This window comes from Hemicordylus capensis, chromosome 16 (genome assembly GCF_027244095.1).
Source record: "Hemicordylus capensis ecotype Gifberg chromosome 16, rHemCap1.1.pri, whole genome shotgun sequence".
NCBI lineage: Eukaryota > Metazoa > Chordata > Lepidosauria > Squamata > Cordylidae > Hemicordylus > Hemicordylus capensis.
The window spans coordinates 16285834-16303014 of record NC_069672.1 but is presented as its reverse complement, the minus strand read 5'-3'; the positions used below and the strand labels follow the sequence as shown (position 1 = coordinate 16303014).

General features: G+C 52.7%; 1 protein-coding gene across 5 annotated transcripts in view; it reads left to right on the top strand.

The window, feature by feature from the left end:
• IGSF21 (immunoglobin superfamily member 21) overlaps positions 1–17181 on the top strand; it is a 228248-nt gene that overhangs the window by 68480 nt on the left and 142587 nt on the right. For 4 of the 5 annotated variants that reach the window (XM_053280565.1, XM_053280564.1, XM_053280567.1 and 1 more), the window contains exon 2: positions 10033–10166. The exons of the other annotated variant lie outside the window; for it this stretch is intronic. In XM_053280565.1, coding sequence (XP_053136540.1) covers positions 10033–10166 — 134 coding nt within the window. The remainder of the gene's footprint in view (positions 1–10032; positions 10167–17181) is intronic. 5 annotated transcript variants of the gene reach the window in all.

The following is a 17181-nucleotide window of genomic DNA, read 5'->3' as shown; positions in this document are numbered from 1 at the left end:
CTTCAAAGCCCCCCCCTCACCGAACTCATCATTTCCACCCCTCCCTCCTAGGTTGGCAGCCCTGCTTGAGAGAGTTGTTTCCAGTGGCTGTTTGCTTGCTTCTCTCAAGGTGATCTCGGGCTCACCTTATCTCTGAAATGAAGGTCTGTCCAAAGATGTGGGGAGAGGCCTGGCAGCCAGCCTCATAACTGGGGGCGGCCCTTCCGTGGGGCCAGGTGAGGCCGTTGCCTCAAGGTGTCCCCTGCTAAGTGGCAATGAGGTGCCCTTTGCAAAGTGCTGATGCTCTCCTGTTTAGCAGGTGGAGAGCAACAGACCCAGCACAGCATTATCGGGGGCTTGTGTTTCTTCAAAAACTGTAGGCCCTTTGGGGCAGGGGACCTCCTCCTCCGTAAACTGCTTTGAGAACTTTTTCATCAGATTAGTGGGCTGTGGGCCGGGCAGCAAAATGGCCCCATCGCCTCTCTCTACTGTCCATGGCTCCTATGTGAGGAGAGCCGGTCTGGTGGTAGTGAGCATGAATGGTCCCCTTTGCTAAGCAGGGTCTGCCCTGGTTGCAGTTGAATGGGAGACTACATGTGTGGACGCTGTAAGATATTTCCCCCTTAGGGGAGGGGGGCTGCTCTGGGAAGAGCACCTGTCTGCTTGCATGCAGAGGGCTCCAAGTTCCCTCCCTGGCAGCATCTCTGACTTCAAGAAAGGGCTGGGAAAGAGACTCCTGCCTGCAGCCTTGGAGAAGCCACTGCCCGTCTGTGAAGACAATACTGAGCTAGATGGACCCAGGGTCTGACTGGGTAGAAGGGAGCTTCCTACATTTGAACTTCCATCAACATTTTTCGGGGGTCGGTGGGGGCAGGCTGACTGCAGGTTGAGTGGCTGCGGATAGGCACAGCTCTTGGGAGGCAGGGGCTGAGGTCTGACCTTCTGCTGCAGCTGGGCGGAATGGTTATGGGCCACTCGCCTGCTTCCGGCCCCTCTTAGATCGATGGACAGTTTTCTCCCCCAATCCCAACGTCCAGGACTCTGGAGCGTGACCCTTGCTGCAGCCTGACACTGTCTGATTGGCTACATAGCTTGGTGACATCATCCTGTTTGCTACAGGATCCCTGGCTGAGTGGGCCCGCCCACCTGACTAATCCAGGAAGGAGAAAGAAGCAGTACCCAGAGTGGGGGCAATCAATGGGGCAGAAGCAGGAGCAGCCAGGGGGAAACCAGGGCACAGAATTTTATTATTATTATTATTTAAAAAAATACTCTTTGCAGCCGCCATTTGATGCCATTTCTCTCGTGTTTGCTTGGGTTGTTTGTTTCTTTGCGAAGAGCCAGGTGGCTTATTCGGGAAGGGATTCTGTGCAGATTGCCGTGCCGTGGCTCAGGTCGTAGGCTGCTGCTATTTATTATTATTTTTTGGTCCCCTCATTCCTTATGTATACAGCTGATAGGAGCCAACAAAAATATCATCATAATATCTGACAATTATAGGGCGGCCTCGCGCACCACAGCACTTTATTAGGAGCTGTGTGTACCGAGGAACGGCTCCAGCCACCAGTGAAATGCAATCGTCGCTGGACTGGAAAGCTAATCCGCAGCAGCCGGCCGGTGGGCAACCGTTGCTGCTTGATGGGATTTGGACGGCGCGAAGAAGGTGTCGCGGCCCTGGCCCTGGGCCCCCTGCCATCAGGGGAGGGGTCCACCGGCTGAGGTGGGGCTCCAGACCATTGCTGGAGCAGCCCTCCCGGCTCTCTGCTGGTTGGTGGTGGGCCCCCTACTCCGCAGGGCCTGGGAAGCAGCCTCACCGTGAGCTCTCCATGGTCCTGGGCATCTTGGCCATGCCCAGCAACGGTCCGAGAGGGGCTGTTTCTTCTTTCTTTCTTTCTTTCTTTCTTTCTTTCTTTCTTTCTTTCTTTCTTTCTTTCTTTTTCTCTCTCTTTCTTTTTCTCTCTCTTTCTCTTTCTTTCTTTCTTTCTTTTGAAAGAAATGCCACTTGTGTGCTCATCTTGGGTTGACAGAAAGGGAGGGCAGCCGGGAGTGGAGGGGAGAGAAGATTCCAAGAGGCTTCCTGAGCTGATCATGTAGCGCAGGATTCATTATATCGGGAGATGAAAGATGCATGGGCTGTAATCCTAAGTGGTGCTTTAATGCATTAGCGGCGGCAGCGGCAGCAGCTCTGTGGAAGTCCGGTGTGAAAAAGACAGCTGCCTAATGTAATTTCTCCGAGTGGTGGCTCCGTGCCAGCCCGTTCTGAAACCCTTGGCTGTCCTTTGGGGCTGCCTCCCCGCGAGCCCTTCAGGGCGGGGCTTTTCCAAACACCCTCCGCCCCACCCCAGAAGAGGCCAAGGCTGGTCTGAAGCACCCCACGCGAGCTCTCTCCTCCCTGTGGTCAGGCGGCGAGGTTGCGGGTGGTGGCGGGAGGCGGCAATGTGGGGGCCTTTTGGCAATATCCTTCTGTGTTTTGTAAAACTGGATGCAGGCTTTCCTTGCTCGGTTCTTTAGCCGAGGGGGTTGACGGTGCTGGTCTGGGGAGGAGAGCTGGTCCCTTGGCAGCAAGCATGAATGGTCCCTTCTGCTAAGCAGGGTCTGCCTGGGTTTGTGTTTGGATGGGAGACTGTTAGCAGTTCCCCTTCGGGGATGGGGCCGTAGCTCAGATAGCCCACATTTGCTATCCACACTCAATTTTTAAGACTGCCTCCCCAGCCTGGCCTTTCCCATCCAGGTTGCTGTTTCCCTTGCCACAGCCAAGGCATATACATTATTAAAGAGCGATTGTTCTTTCCGTGTTAAGTTTAGGAAAACACATGTCACTGCTGCAAATCACGCCTCGCGAATCACACCGTTACTCCGTGATGTATGGTATCTTTGCTTTAACAACAACAACAACAAGATCCTCTAGATATCTGGAACAATCTCTCATAAGAGAATTAATTGCCTAAATGTTTCGCTCCAGCTCTGTAATTCTTGTCGCCACCCCCAGCGCCCCACATCCAAAGCGGCGCGCGAGGGAAGGCTTCTAGTAATGTTGTGTTAATCAATCTCTTTCCTAACGAACGTGAGCGCCAAGGGCGTCCCAAGGCCAGGGAAGAAAGTGGCTGTGAGAAGGGGCAAGCCCTCGGCCCTCTGACGTAGCGCTCTTTTCTGGCAGACGGCATCGGGGTGGAGACGTGGGAAGCCCAAAATGCAATTTCAGATAGGAGGACCCGGTATCATAAGAGTTTAGGAGCACGATGATCGCTCTGCTAGGCCAAGGGTCATCTAAATGGGTCACCCCCCAAATTTGCTGCCCCATTTGCAGGTAGCAAATTTGGGGTGGCCATTTCTTCTTCCTTCTTCCTTCCTTCTTCCTTCTTCCTTCTTCTTCCTTCTTCTATTTATATACCACTCTTCAACAAAATTCTCAAAGCTGTTTCCATAGAAAAATAAATAGTACATAAATAAAGATGGCTCCCTGTCCCCAAAGGGCTCACAATCTAAAAAGAAACATAAGGTAGACACCAGCAACAGCCACTGGAGGGATTTCCTCCCTTTTTTGGAACATGGGTGGATGGTAGCACTGTTCATTCAAACTCTTTTTTCTTTAAACCATTTCAAGAGCACTGGAGCTCTTTTGGGGGGCTGCCATTTTGTTTTTACCCAGAATGCCCCCAGGGTACGTCCACTCTGGGTGACATCTCCACCCTGAGACTCCGAGAATCCAGGACTTTGCACCCTGGAACGAGCACCACGGAAGATCAGGAGGCAGGTGTGGAAGCATCCAAGCAGGTGCTTCCCACCAGGAATTGGAAGTGGTCCAGTCCAGAGGTGGGCGTACCCTCCTGTCTGCTGTTTGTGCGAGCCCAGAGTGTGTCTGCGTGTGTTGAGAAGCAAGGAAGCAACCGTGCACAGGGAATCTTTGGCTTGCCACCAGCTTCCCTGCCTCATTCACAGACCAGATATTTGCTCAGCCAAACTTCGCATATTCATTAGCGAGTTAATTGCAAAATTGTTGTGTGGGTGTAGCCAATTTGGAACCAAAAAAAAAAAAAAAAAAAAGCCCACTGTGGGAAACTCTTGAGCAAGCTCTAGGATCCGGTTGTGTGCGATTCATCAGAGTTCGGCATCGGTGCCTGGCAGGGTAGACAGGATCAATAGGTGCAGTGCGGTCTATAATCAACAACACCTGGTTCCAAGCTTGTGTCAGATCTTGACTGCACACAGACACACACACACACACACAGACACACACACACACCTCTGTTATACCTGCTTCTTTGGCTGCCATTCTCTGGCTGTGCTGCTCTCTCATTCTCCAGTTGTCTGGTTTTGATTCTTATCATCTTGTCTGATTTATATTGCTGGTTCTGTTGCTTGTGGTTTGCGAATCGCTCTGGAATATTTGGACAAGCAGTGCCACGGACGTGTTTTTATCATCCTCATTTCTTAAATACTAAATTGCTGGATGCTGGCTGGATTTGTTAGGGGCTGGAGGATTTTCTGCATGATCTTCAGGAACTCTGGACGCCTTGAGTTAAAAACCTCATCTCCGTGAACTGGAATTAGCGATGATCTTTGCAAACCTGTGGCATGCCTTGGCATGCGACCTACAAATTATAAGGCGACCATGTTGAAAGTATGAACTTACTAAAGTCATCAATTTTCTGCCTGTTTTTCTGCCATCATAGATCAGGGAGTGATTAGCAGCGTTTTCTGGGAGCATATTCGGGTGGTTTGAGAGGCAGCTCAGCTATTATTCACCATGATAACTTCATGTCAGTTTTCTGGGCCGTTTGGCCGAATATATCGGCACTGTCCCCATTAAAGGGCACCCGTTGTGCCATTCAGATTGTCTTAACTGGCCACAGGTCTGCAATCCCAGAGGTCACAAACCCTGTTAAGATTACTGCAGCATCCTGTTGGCCTTTGGAGTGGAACGGACGCCAGTGGCTCCTTTGGGTCAGGGCCGCAGATGAAGAATTCTTGCAGGCTTCTGAGACAAAGAGCCGGCCGGTCCCAAGGATGTCTGCAGTGGGGAGACCCGAATCAGCAATGCCTTCTTGATTTTTGCCACCCCTTACCTAGGGGGTGGAATGGGTATTTTGGTGATTCCCCCCTCCCCCCCGAGGTGGGTGAAACTGGAGGAGGACGCAATTTTGTTTCCCGCCCCCCACTGCCGCCATTTTGTTTCCCATCTGTGCTGTTTCCCGCCATTTTGTTTCCTGTCTGTCCACCGGCGCTTTCCTCTCCCCCTGCCGGCAGCTTGCTTGTGAACTCTTGTGAGAGCTGCCACACCTGGGATTAGCGATGGCTACGCCTTAGAGGGACTATATATATGTTTAAAGATGCCGCAATGAAGGGAAGTGATTGCCTCCCCCACGAAACAGGGCGGTAGCTGTGCAAGATGGCGAGTTGGGCACGAGGCTGGTTCCAGAGAGGCAAGCATCCCTTCAGAAAAGTAGGCTCCCCACTGCCCCCATATTCCCACCCACCCCGAAATCTAGCATATGGGACACAGCTTGCCCTCCCAGAAATGCAGGCTGCCCCTTCTGTGGCCTCTTCACATTTTTTCTGGCGCCACTGCCAGTATGGCTTGTCGTTTCATTCCACAGAAGCGGAAAGTTCCCACGATAGAGTTTTTGGCCTGGGAGGACTGGACATCCTCTGGGTTGCAAGGGGTCTCCTGGCAGAGCCTGGGGCAGCTGTACATGCACCCTGTGTCTGCCCTCCTGACTAGCACGGGCAGCCCGTGTAGGTGTGGTGGCCCCCATGCTCAGAGCTTTGGAGATTCTGGGGGCCGGGCGTGTGCTGATGCTTCTTTCGGGCAGCCACCTTCCCTCCTGGGTCTGAAGAGGGCCCCGCGGACACCCAGGGGCCTGGCTGGGCTAGGCTGCGTCTGCAAAGCACGAGGGGGCTGATGCCCAGTGCCAAAGGTCTTGCTAGCTGCAGGACCCAAGGGTGGTCTGGTGATCGCTGGTGCTGCCTGCAGAAGGTTCTGTGGATCTGGCCTTCTGCACACGCCATGGTGATGGGGAGCAATGGGAATGTCCATCTTGTAGTCAGAAGCCCCGCTGTGCTTGCCCAGCGTCTGTCTGGTGTGGAAAAGTCAGGTTGTGAGTGAAGAGTGACTTCTGGAAACATGCCCCTTCCCCAACTCCGGGGTCTCCTTTTATTGTGTTCCTAAATATTTTTTCCCTCCAGGCTGCCAAAGGATTTACCAATTAAATGGCTGTTTAGAAGTCTTTAGAGCCACTAATCAAATCTGCCAAAACCCTTAATGAGGGCTTTTTATTTCCCCTTGCATTTTTTAAAAGGTTCATTAAAGATCCACAAAGGAGCACAAAGTGCTTCTCAAGCGGCACTCCTCTCTGCTCCTCGCTAAATTATTGAAGAGGCTGCTATGGGCTCTCCCCTGTCTTGTCCAATGATGGGGCTGAGAGATGCCAGCCCCACTGGGCAGCTCACTCTTGGTCTTCTCCTCTGCAAGGCTTCACCTCGGCCAGGTGTAGTTGGGGGTCATCCCAGGGGCTTTCAAACCTGGATCCCCCAGATGACGGACTACAACTCCCATCACCCCCTGCCACAATGGCCGAAGGTAGTCAAGGATGATGGGAATTGTAGTCCAACTCCATCTGGGGACCCAAGTTCGAGAACTCCAGGGGAACCCTAGGGTCTTTCTTTCATTCTATTCCTTGGTTCTGTTCATTCAGTCTATGCTGGGTGCTCTTGAATTCTGACCTAACTAGGAGAATACCTGAAAATTAATTCTAGACTCTCCTTGCCATCCAAAACATGGGAGGAGGGTTCTGGGATCATGACAATAGAGGAACGGTGAGTGGCCAAAGAGATCACCCAGAGATCTTCATCGCCGAGTGAAGCCCCGAATGGGGTTTTTCCAAGTCCCTGCTCCAGCATCCTAACCACTGCAGTGCCCTGGCGCTCCTGTTTCGTACAGTGCCAAGATCCCAAACCCCATTGTGCAGTGCAAGCGAAGGACATGTGCCCAGACTTCAAAGCCCATGATGCAGTGAGCAGAGCATCCCTGTGCAGAAAAACCCACCTCAGGCCTTTTAAGTGAAGCCTTTAAACGCCAATGTTAAACATGCAACAGGGCAATGTTCACATGGTCACCCTGATCTTCCCGTAGAAAACGAGGAACGCTCAGGAATGAGAAAGCAGAGCCTGAAGAGCAGGAGTTCCCCTCCAGCTTCTGCACGGGCTCCTCTTGGACAGGGCAGCAACAGCCGCCCCTGAGTCCCATGCTGGAGCCTCTGCATCCCGTCCCCTTGTCAGCTCGGCTCCTGCCCCCATAAAGCGTGCCGTTCAGCTGACGATATCTGCGCCAGCCGCATCTCACGGAAATTGCTGCTCAGAAGCAGGAGCATATTGGTGGCAAAATCTGTTTCTCTCTGTCTTTTTATCCGGAGCGTCTCTTTGGGGGTTTGAGCATTTGCCTCCTGTTTACATTCATGAGAAGCAAATAAACTTTGCGTGCCACCCAATACTACAGCTTGTAAATTTGCGAGCAGATAAAGCCGTGGCGCGTATCGGAGGCTGCGAGGGCTGGAAGACGCCTTGCATGGCTCTCGGCGGCCGCGGGGGCTGGATCTGCCGATTTAATCATTCCGAAAGCATCCCTTTGCAAGTGTTCCCTCACCGCCACACACGGCCCTTTTCTGCAAAGATTTCAGATCCCAAAATAAATGCACGGCTGCCAGCTTCATCGCCGCCTCCTGTTTATTAAAGGAAACCAGCCAGTGTTCATAAGCACGGGCTGAGTTAACAAGAACTCGCCTTTCTTGTGAAGTGAAACGTGGAGATGGGAAACAGGGACTCGGGGAGCTTTTTTCCGACGGAGCCAGACCTTGGGTCCGCCCGACTCCCCGGAGTCTTCTTGGCCCGGCAACGGCTCTCTGAGGTTTCAGGCAGTGCCTAGTCCTGGGTGACTTTCTTAGGCCCCCAGCCCCACACCCCTGTGGCTCTGTCTCTCTGTTGCCTTTGCACGGCCCTCCTTCCGGGATTCACTTCTCTTCTGTGCGGACTTTTCCTGATCTGTCCTTAATTGTTCCCCGTCTCAGTGGCAGAGCATCTTCTTTGCGTGCAGGACGTTCCGGCTTCCATCCCTGGCAGCAACTCCTCCAGGTGGGGAGAAGAGCTGGCTTTGTGGCAGCGAGCATGAATTGTCCTCTTTGCTAAGCAGGGTCTGCCTTGGTTTGCATTTGGGCGGGTGACTCCATGTGAGCGCTCTGAGGGATTCTCCTTGGGATGGGTCTGTAGCTCAGTGACAGAGCTTCCGCCTGCTTTGCCGGCAGAAGGTCCCCGGTTCAGTCCCTGGCAGCATCTCCCGGTAGGGCTGGGAATGATTCCTGCCTGGAACCTTGGAGAAGCCGCTGCCAGTAAGTGTAGGCAATACTGAGCTAGAGGTAGCCATATCTAGCTCGGTACAACAGCAACAAATATTTATATACTGTTTTCCAACAAAAGTTTCCAAAGCAGTTTACCTAGAGAAATAATGAATGAATGAATGAGGTTTATCCTTACCCTCAAAGGGCTCACAGTCTAAAAGGAAATGTAAGACAGACCCCAGCAACAGCCGCTGTGCTGGGGGTGGATAGGGCCAGTTGCTCCCCCCCTGCTCAATACAGAGAATCACCTCGTTAAAAAGGTGCCTCTTTGCCCAGTTAGCAGGGGTGTTAGGCAGCTTCCTAGCTGCTTCCTTAACTGTGGCCACAGAGCGGGCCCTAAGTGGCCTTAGTGTGCCTTTCTGCTAATGACCGCACCACACACGGTCTCATTCCCAGCCCAGGGCTGATGTCATGGTTAGAATGCTCTGCGCTCGTTTTCACAGGGGAGAGCTAATAAGCCACCGTGCTTAACTCGGCATTGTGTGAGCGGCTGGGTCCGCCTCCTGCGTCAACGGCCCCTTTCCATGCTGGACGGGCACAATGGCGCACCCTCCCACCAACGACCCCAAGCGCAGTGCAGCACCACTGAGCCGCATGCTGACCGTGTGCATCGGGGCCCTGTCGGTGGCTTGCTGGAATGCCGCTTCATTGAGATAAACTTGGTCTCCCAGGCGCCCAGATAATCGACACACGCTTGCTACCTGCCGGGCGTCTCTTATTGCCAGCAGATCTGCTCAGTCAAGTGGCGGAGAACTAATTTGCCTTAAAGAGATTGTTTGTTTGTTCCTCTTGGCGCGAAGGGGGGATCCTGCGTGCTTCTTCATTTTCCTTCCCTCCCACCCCTCTGGCCATGCTGGTTTCACTAGAAAGTCCGCTGGGGGCCAGCCCAATTCAACTTGGGCCATAGGGGATGTTGTACTTACTGTTGGAGTTTGTTTTTTAATGGTTCTCTCTTTAACTTCAGTTGTAGCACGTCGTTTATTTCACACATTGAGAGGTGTAATTTTATTGCAAGTTTACTGTTATGGTCATAGACCGGCACACATGTTGGGAGGTGTGTTTTCTGCCTTTTGCTTGCTGTTGCAAGCTATTATGGCTTACTGTTTTGTTTTGTTTTGTTTTTAAATGGTTCTTTCTCTAACTTCAGTTGTAGCACATCATTTATTTTGCACACTGAAAGGTGTAATTTTATTGCAAGTCTATTGTTATGGTCATAGACCGGCACACATGTTGGGAGGTGTGTTTTCTGCCTTTTGCTTGCTGTTGCAAGCTGTTATGGGTTTTACTTTTTCACACAATGCATAACCAACTTGTGGAATTCTCTGCCACAAGATGTGGTGACAGCCAACCACCTGGATGGCTTTAAGAGGGGTTTGGAGAACTTCATGGAGGAGAGGTCTATCAAGGGCTACTAGTCAGAGGGCTATAGGCCACCTCCAGCCTGAAAGACAGGATGCCTCCTAATCCCAGTTGCAGGAGAGCAACAGCAGGAGAGAGGGCATGCCCTCAGCTCCTGCCTATGGGCTTCTGGTGGGCCACTGTGGGAAACAGGATGCTGGACTAGATGGGCCTTCTTGGGCCTGATCCAGCAGGGCTGTTCTTATGTTCTTATGTAGTCTTTGAAGTCCAGGACTTAGCTTGTGCATATATATATCTATTTCAGTTGGCATTGGCCTGGGCACTGGAGGGAGGAAGCCAAACTGAAGGAGTCGACAGCAGTGGACAACTGTGCAGAAATAAAGCCTGGGGTGCTGGAGAGCGCTGTGTGCATCCGTCCCACTTCAGAAACAAGACCAGGTAATTCAGAACTCCAGCTTAGACATCTGGATGGGGTGGGGTTGCTGCTTTTGTTACCACTCTTCAACGTACCAACATCCTTGTTTATGCCCCTGCCAACTGGGCCAGGAGGCCCACCTTTCAAAGTGGTGGTTCTCATGTATGTAGCAGGGGGAGAGCAACTGGTCTTCTCCATCCCCAGTATAGTGTCACCCCCCTGGTGGCTGTTGCTCCTGCGTACTTCATGCTTCTCTTCAGAATGATCACGAGCCCTTTGGGGACAGGGGACCATTTTCTCATTATTCCTTTTCTATGTACACTGCTTTGACAATGATGTTGTTGTTTGTTGATGATGAAAAGCTGTATAATAATATGTAAATACAATAATATCTTGGAGACATGACTCCTGCTAACTGGGCCAAGAGACCCACTTTTCAAAGTGGTGGTTCTCTTTTATTTAGCAGGGGGAGAGCAACTGGCCCTATCCAGCTCCAGCACAGCATTATCCCCCCCCCCCCCCCTCAGTGGCTGGCTGCAGCTGGGGTCTCCCTTGTAGGGATGTGCAGAACCGGTTCAACTGCAAACCGATCCACTGCAAACCGGGTCGGTTTGATTGCGAACCACTTCAAGCTGGTTCGAGCCGGTTCGTTGACCCAACCGGCCAGCCAGTGGGCCATTTGGGACCAAACCATGGAACTCTTTGTGCTCACCCTGCCTCCCTTGTGTTTCTTCTTAGACTAGGGGTTCTCAAACTTGGGTCCAGTGTTCCCTGTAAGAAAGAATCCCAGATGTTGTTGACTACAGCTCCCGGAATCCCTAGCTGCAGTGAGCTTTGGCTGAGGATGCTGGGAGTTGTAGTCAAAAACCATCTGGGGTGTTCTGCTGCAGGGAATGCTGCTTGGTCCCCAGATGTTGTTGGACTACAACTCCCATAACCCCCAGCCACAATAGCCAAAGGCCATTGAGGACAGGAGAATCTCCTTAATATTTTTCTCGATGTATGTAAACTCCTTTGAGATCTTTTTTGTCGAAAAGTGGTATATAAATAGCAGTCGTCGTTATCTGTAACCAAAGGTGGTGCCCTACTTGACGGCTGATGGGTGCATGGTATTGTGTATTCTGTCCCCGGCTAACTGAGCAAAGAAGCATCTTTCCAGAGTGGCAATTCTCTTCACTGAGCAGGGGGAGAGCAACTGGCCCTCTCCGTCCCCAACACAACATCCCTCCAGTGGCTGTGGCTGGTGTCTCCCTTCTGTTCCTTTTTTTCTTTTTAGAGTGTGAGACCTTTGGGGACAGGGAGCCATCTTTATTTATTTCCTTGTATCTCTGTAAACTGCTTTGACGACTTTGGTTGAAAAGTGGTATAGAAACGTTAGTTGCCGTACTGTGAAATTCTTCGGAAGGTTGCTGCTGCAGACGCAATCTAGAACGGCATCGACTTCCTGTGGAACCGCCTTTGTTTGTCGGTGGGTTTGTTTAACATATTTGTGTACTGCCCCAAAAGCAAGTGATTGATCCCGTCCGGGGATCGGCCCCACCTTTCCCTCCAGGGAGCTGAATGGTGGGAGGCGCCTTCTGCTCTTTGGACAAGAGCCTTTCGCCTGGTTCCTCCCAACCCGAAGACGTGGCACCAACTTTTGCCCTGCCTTTTCTCTGCCGTCCCCCCATCCTCCTTTCTCACCCGCTTCCTTGCTCGTTTTTTTCTGCCTTTTCATTTGAAAATCAAGGCAATTAGATTTGGGGGTGGTGGCGGCTTTGTTGCGGAGGGGAAAAAAGGGAGAAAAATGGAACAAACTGAAAAAGAAATTTCCCGACAACCCACGAGAAATAATTAGCGGCACATTGTGTCATTAAACACTAGACTTTAATTAAATTGCGTAGAGATAACTACCTCTAACGACTGGAAGTCTGGGAGCCCGTGGAAAGAAAGCGCTCAGCATAATGGAGTAATAGACCCCGTAAATAGAGACAAGTCATGACGCCCGGCTTGATGAAGGGCCCGGCTCCACTGGGTGGCCACCTCTTCTTTGGTAACCTACCCCCTAAGACTTCCTCATTATCTCGCCCGGCACTTGATCTCTTTGGGGGGCCAACAATGTTGTGTTAAGAACGAGGCTGTCAGGAGAGCAGAGAGACAATCCGCTTCCGCCCGTCGTCCTTGGCTGCTGCTGTTCCATCTCCCTCCGTTCTCTGTGTGCTTCATTGTTCTGTTTCTCGGTAGAGGCATTCCCGCGGGGTGGTTGGCTTTATTGTCGTGACTCGTCCGGGATATGCCAGGCCCTTCACGTGGCTGTGCTCGGTGGATATCAGGCTCTGGGGTGTGTGTGTGTCTTTTGCTTCTGGGGCCTGAACACTTTTACCACCTGTGCTGCCTAGCCGCTGCCAGTCTGTGAAGACGATACTGAGCTAGATAGGCCGATGGTCTGACTCAGTAGATGGCAGCTGCCTATGTTCCATGCAGGCTTGTTGTAAGGGCAAAAGGGGAGCGAAGAACCACATAGGTTACCTATGACTGGACTGGCAGCGGCTTCTCCCAGGTTGCAGGCAGGAGTCTCTCTCAGCCCCATCTTGGAGATGCTGCCAGGGAGGGGACTTGGGACCTAGATGCTCTTCCCAGAGCGGTGGCTCCATCCCTTAAGGGGAATATCTTAACAGTGCTCAGACATCAAGTCTCTCATTCAAATGCAACCTGGGCAGACCCTGCTTAGCATAGGGGACAATTCATGCCTGCTCGCACCAGACCGGCTCTCCTAGGCTCTCTCTGGCTCTTTCCCCTGGGACGGAAACTGGGAAGCCGAGCCCAGAGGCGTCCTGAAATGGGGCAAGCAGCGGCCCTGTTGATCTCCCCAGGCCGTGAGTCTTGCAGTTTCCCTTCCTTCCACAGCGTTAGAGGGGCCTTGTGGAACAGAAAGGCTCCTGTCCATTCATCCTCCTGCCTGTGAGCTTCCTTGATAGTGTGGTGAATTAGGCACTAGAGCTCCTATTCTGAGACACACACACACACGGTGCCTTTCATGTATTCAGGTCTTGCTGTACCTTCTGCCTAAGGTAGGATTTGAACCCACAACTTCTCGCAGCTTCAGGAAGCCCCCAGTTGACCCACCCTTTCCGTCCGGCAGCCCCTTTTCTGCTCCGCTTCCCTCTCGGTGCCCTTGCCCCTTTCACCTCCCTCCGTCAGTAATCCTCTCCATCCTTCTTACTCCTGCTGAATCCTCATTATGCCTGGGTGGGCCCGGTTAAGTGCCCGGCGAAAGGTTTCCCGGCTGACGCCTGGTGCCCAGCGAGGGAGCTGGCATCCTTTGCTTGGCACAGGCCCGGCCAGGTGGATCACTTTGCTGCCAGAGGGACAGGCAAGGCCCATTTGAACGGGCTCTCGCCAAAGGAGGAAGGCGTCTAAACGGATTAGCTTGATCTTGTTAGAGCTGGACTCTTTTTTTAAAAAAGAAAGAAGATAAAACAAGTCCCCTTTTAAAAGGACTGGTAATCGTGGACAACAAGCCGGCCAGGTGCCCACTTCACATCAACCCTCTTTGGTCTTGGATGGGAGCTGGGATTCCTGCATCGCAGCTCTGCAGAGACCGGCCAAGAGCCGGGAACCCACCACACCCCGTGAGCTGGGATGCGTGGTCCGAACGAACGGGGGCGTGGGAGGAGTTGGTGTGGGGATTGGCGCTATGGGGAGCCCCTCTTCCTGGGAATGCTGGTGCTGGGTTTCTGGGCTGTCAGGGCCTCGGTTGGTTTGAACACTCAGCCGTTGGTCAGCATGGCATGCTCTGAAAAGCCTGCTCCAGGAAAGGCAGGGGCAATGTTTTAAATTGGGAGATGTAGACTCGGAGATGTTGGGACATCATAGGAACAGAGGAAGCTGCCATATATGGGGTCAGACCATTGGTCTATCTAGCTCAGTATTGTCTTCACGGACTGGCAGCGGCTTCTCCAAGGTTGCAGGCAGGAGTCTCTCTCAGCCTCATCTTGGAGATGCTGCCAGGGAGGGGACTTGGAACCTTCTGCTCCTCCCAGAGCGGCTCCATCCCCTGACGGGAATATCTCACAGGGTAGTAACAGAACAGTCCATTAGTTTTATAGGGACATAGAAAGCTGTCTCATACCGAGTCAGACTGTGTGATGAAGATCCCACTGGTCTATCTTGCTCAGGGTTGTCTACTTTGACTGGCAGCAGCGGCTTCTCCAGGGTTCCAGGCAGGAGTCTCTCCCAGCCCTACCTGGAGATGCTGCCAGAGAGGGAACCTGGCACCTTCTGCATGCAAAGCAGACGCTCTTCCACTGAGCTGTGGCCCTTTCCCCTTAGGGGGAATATTTTGCAGTGCTTAAATGGCGCAGCAGGGAAATGACTTGCCTAGTGAGGAGGAGGTGGCTGGTTCAAATCCCCTCTGGTCTGTTTCCCGGACTATGGGAAGCACCTCTATCGGGCAGCAGCGATCTAGGAAGATACTGAAAGGCATCATCTCAGACTGCGCGGGAGGAGGCCATGGTCAACCTCTCCTGTATTCTACCCAAGACAACCGCAGGGCTAGTCCGTGGGCGCCAGGAGTCGACACCGACTCGATGGTACAACTTTACTTTAAATGTGGTCACCCATCCAACTGCAAACCAAGATGGGCCCTGCTCAGCAGAGGAGACAATTCATGCTCGCTACCGCCAGACCTGCTCTCCTCCCCAGTGTTTTAAGTGGCTGTTTAGAAAAGCATGATAGAGGACATGCCTATCAGTGGCAACAGTAACCTAAAGGTGGAGCCTCCATTTCTAGAGGCAGTATACCTCTGAATGTACCGGATCCTGGTGACAAACGGGGCGACTTCCATGCTGCTCTTGTTGGGATCCCTGGAGACATTGAAAGAATTGTTTTGTCTGTTGGGCGGCTTGTATGTGCTGGTTCTCTGTGGAGGCAGGGAAGGCCTCGGAGTGACAACCCTCCATTTCTTGATTGTGTGAACAAGCCCTGCATGGTCACCCGGAAACCCTGGAGTTTGTGGCGGCATGTTCAGCCCTCTCCTTTCTGCAGGCGGGTTGATGGTTCCCCTCCTCCTGTTTTCCATTGTGTGTGTGTGTGGGGGGGGGGCAGCAAGCTTTGTCGTCTCCACTTAATTCCGCGCGAGGCTCTCGCCAGCGAATGGATTTAATACTTAACCACACTCTTCTCCTTGCACACGCCTCACCTGCCTGAGGAGACATGGAGACCCATTTGCATATTTATTAAATATCTTTGAGTAGGGTACACAAGCCGCATTGCTACATCTTGTTCACCGTGCGCGGCCCTGCTGGCAGAAGGGGGTGAGGAAGCAGCGAGCGTGCGTGTGTGCATGCATCCATGTGCGCATGCATGCTGTGGAAAGGAACGTTTAACGGCGCGAGGCTGGGCAGGCTTACTTGGAAGGAAGTTGCACTGTGTTAGATGGAGTTTGCTCCCTGGGAAGCGTGCAGAGAATTTCGGCCTGAATTGCAAGGTTAGCTGTGAGGGGGAGTGAGAGGATCTGAGATGGAAGCTGATTGGGGTGCAGTCCTCTGCCACGAGATGTCGTGGCAGCCACCAGCCTGGATGGCTTTGGGAAGAAGTGTTTAGATAAATTCATGGAGGACAAGGGCGACCAGTGGCTCTCCTCATCTGCCTCCTCGACTCACCATCCTCCTAGTCCTCACTGAGGTGGAACAATCCCTTTGTCATCTCACTCCTGGATAGTACTTCCTTTTGTCGGTGCTGAATTTCTTGGCCATCAATTTCGTGGGATGACCCCTGGTTCTAGTGTTATGGGAGAGGGAGAGGAATTTCTCTCTCCACTTTATCCCACACCATGCATGGTTTTATAGACCTCTCTCATGTCTCCCCACAGTCGTCTTTTTTCTAAACGAAAAGGGTGTTGTAGTCTTGCCTCATCAGGAAGGTGCTCCAGGCCCCTGATCATCTTGGTTGCCCTCTTCTGCACCTTTCCCAGTTCTACAATGCCCTTTTTTAGATATGGTGACCAGAACTGTACACAGCACTCCCGAGTGTGGCCGCACCATCATTTTGTATGAGGGCATTTCCCATCTCTGCACTTTTAAAAACACAGGAACATAGGAGACTGCCTTCTACCGAGCCAGACCCTTGGTGCGTCTAGCTCAGTACTGTCTACACTGACTGGCAGCGGCTTCTGCAAGGTTGCAGGCAGGACTCTCTCTCGGTGGTTGTGGGAATCCGTCCTGCCCCTGCTTGCTTTCTCTCAAAATGTTTGCTAAATGACGCATAAGGTCTGGAACGTTCGTTTCTCTTGTGGACATCTTGGCCCTTTGTAGCAGATTCCTGCTTCTTGCTTGATTGTTCAAGAGCTTCGTAAGAGGGTGTCATCGTCGACAACAGGCCGAACCCTGTTCTCAGAGTGACCCGTACGGAGTTGCCAAGATCATTCGCTGTAAAGGGAAACATCTGGATGCGGGCAGAGTGTCTGTGTCTGTGTCTGTGTCTGTGTCTGCCAGAAGTTGCAAAGCCAAGGCTGAAGGTGTGCTGGACCATGTGCAGAGTGCAGCGTGGCTGACGGAACGCGGGATGGGTGATGACCTGTGAGTGCTGCCTGCTGTAAGATACTCCCTTGTAGGGGATGAGGCCGCCGCCCAGCGGTGGAGCATCTGCTTTGCGTGCGGAAGGTTCTGGGTCCACTCCCTGGCAGCATCTCCAACCCGGGGCGCGGAAAGACCCTCGGGTCCGAAACCCTGGAGAGCCGCTGCCAGGGAGGACTGGGAGAAATCCCTGCCTGAAACCCCGGAGGGCCGCTGCCAGTCCGTGTCAACAGTTCTGGTCTGACTCCGCAGAAGGCAGCTTCCTCGGGTCCCTCTGGTGTGGGATTTGATGCCCAGGGCGGGATCTGAACTCTTCCCCTCTCTCTCCCTTTCCCGCTGGGTCCTCCCCAAGGGAGAGGCCAGCTCAGCCCCGAAAGAGGGAGGTCCCCCCTGGCTTTGGTGATGGGAGCTGGCTGGCTGGGTGAGAGACAGAGAGGGGTGTGTGTGTGGGGGGGGGACGGACGGACCAGGAGGCGCATGGCTT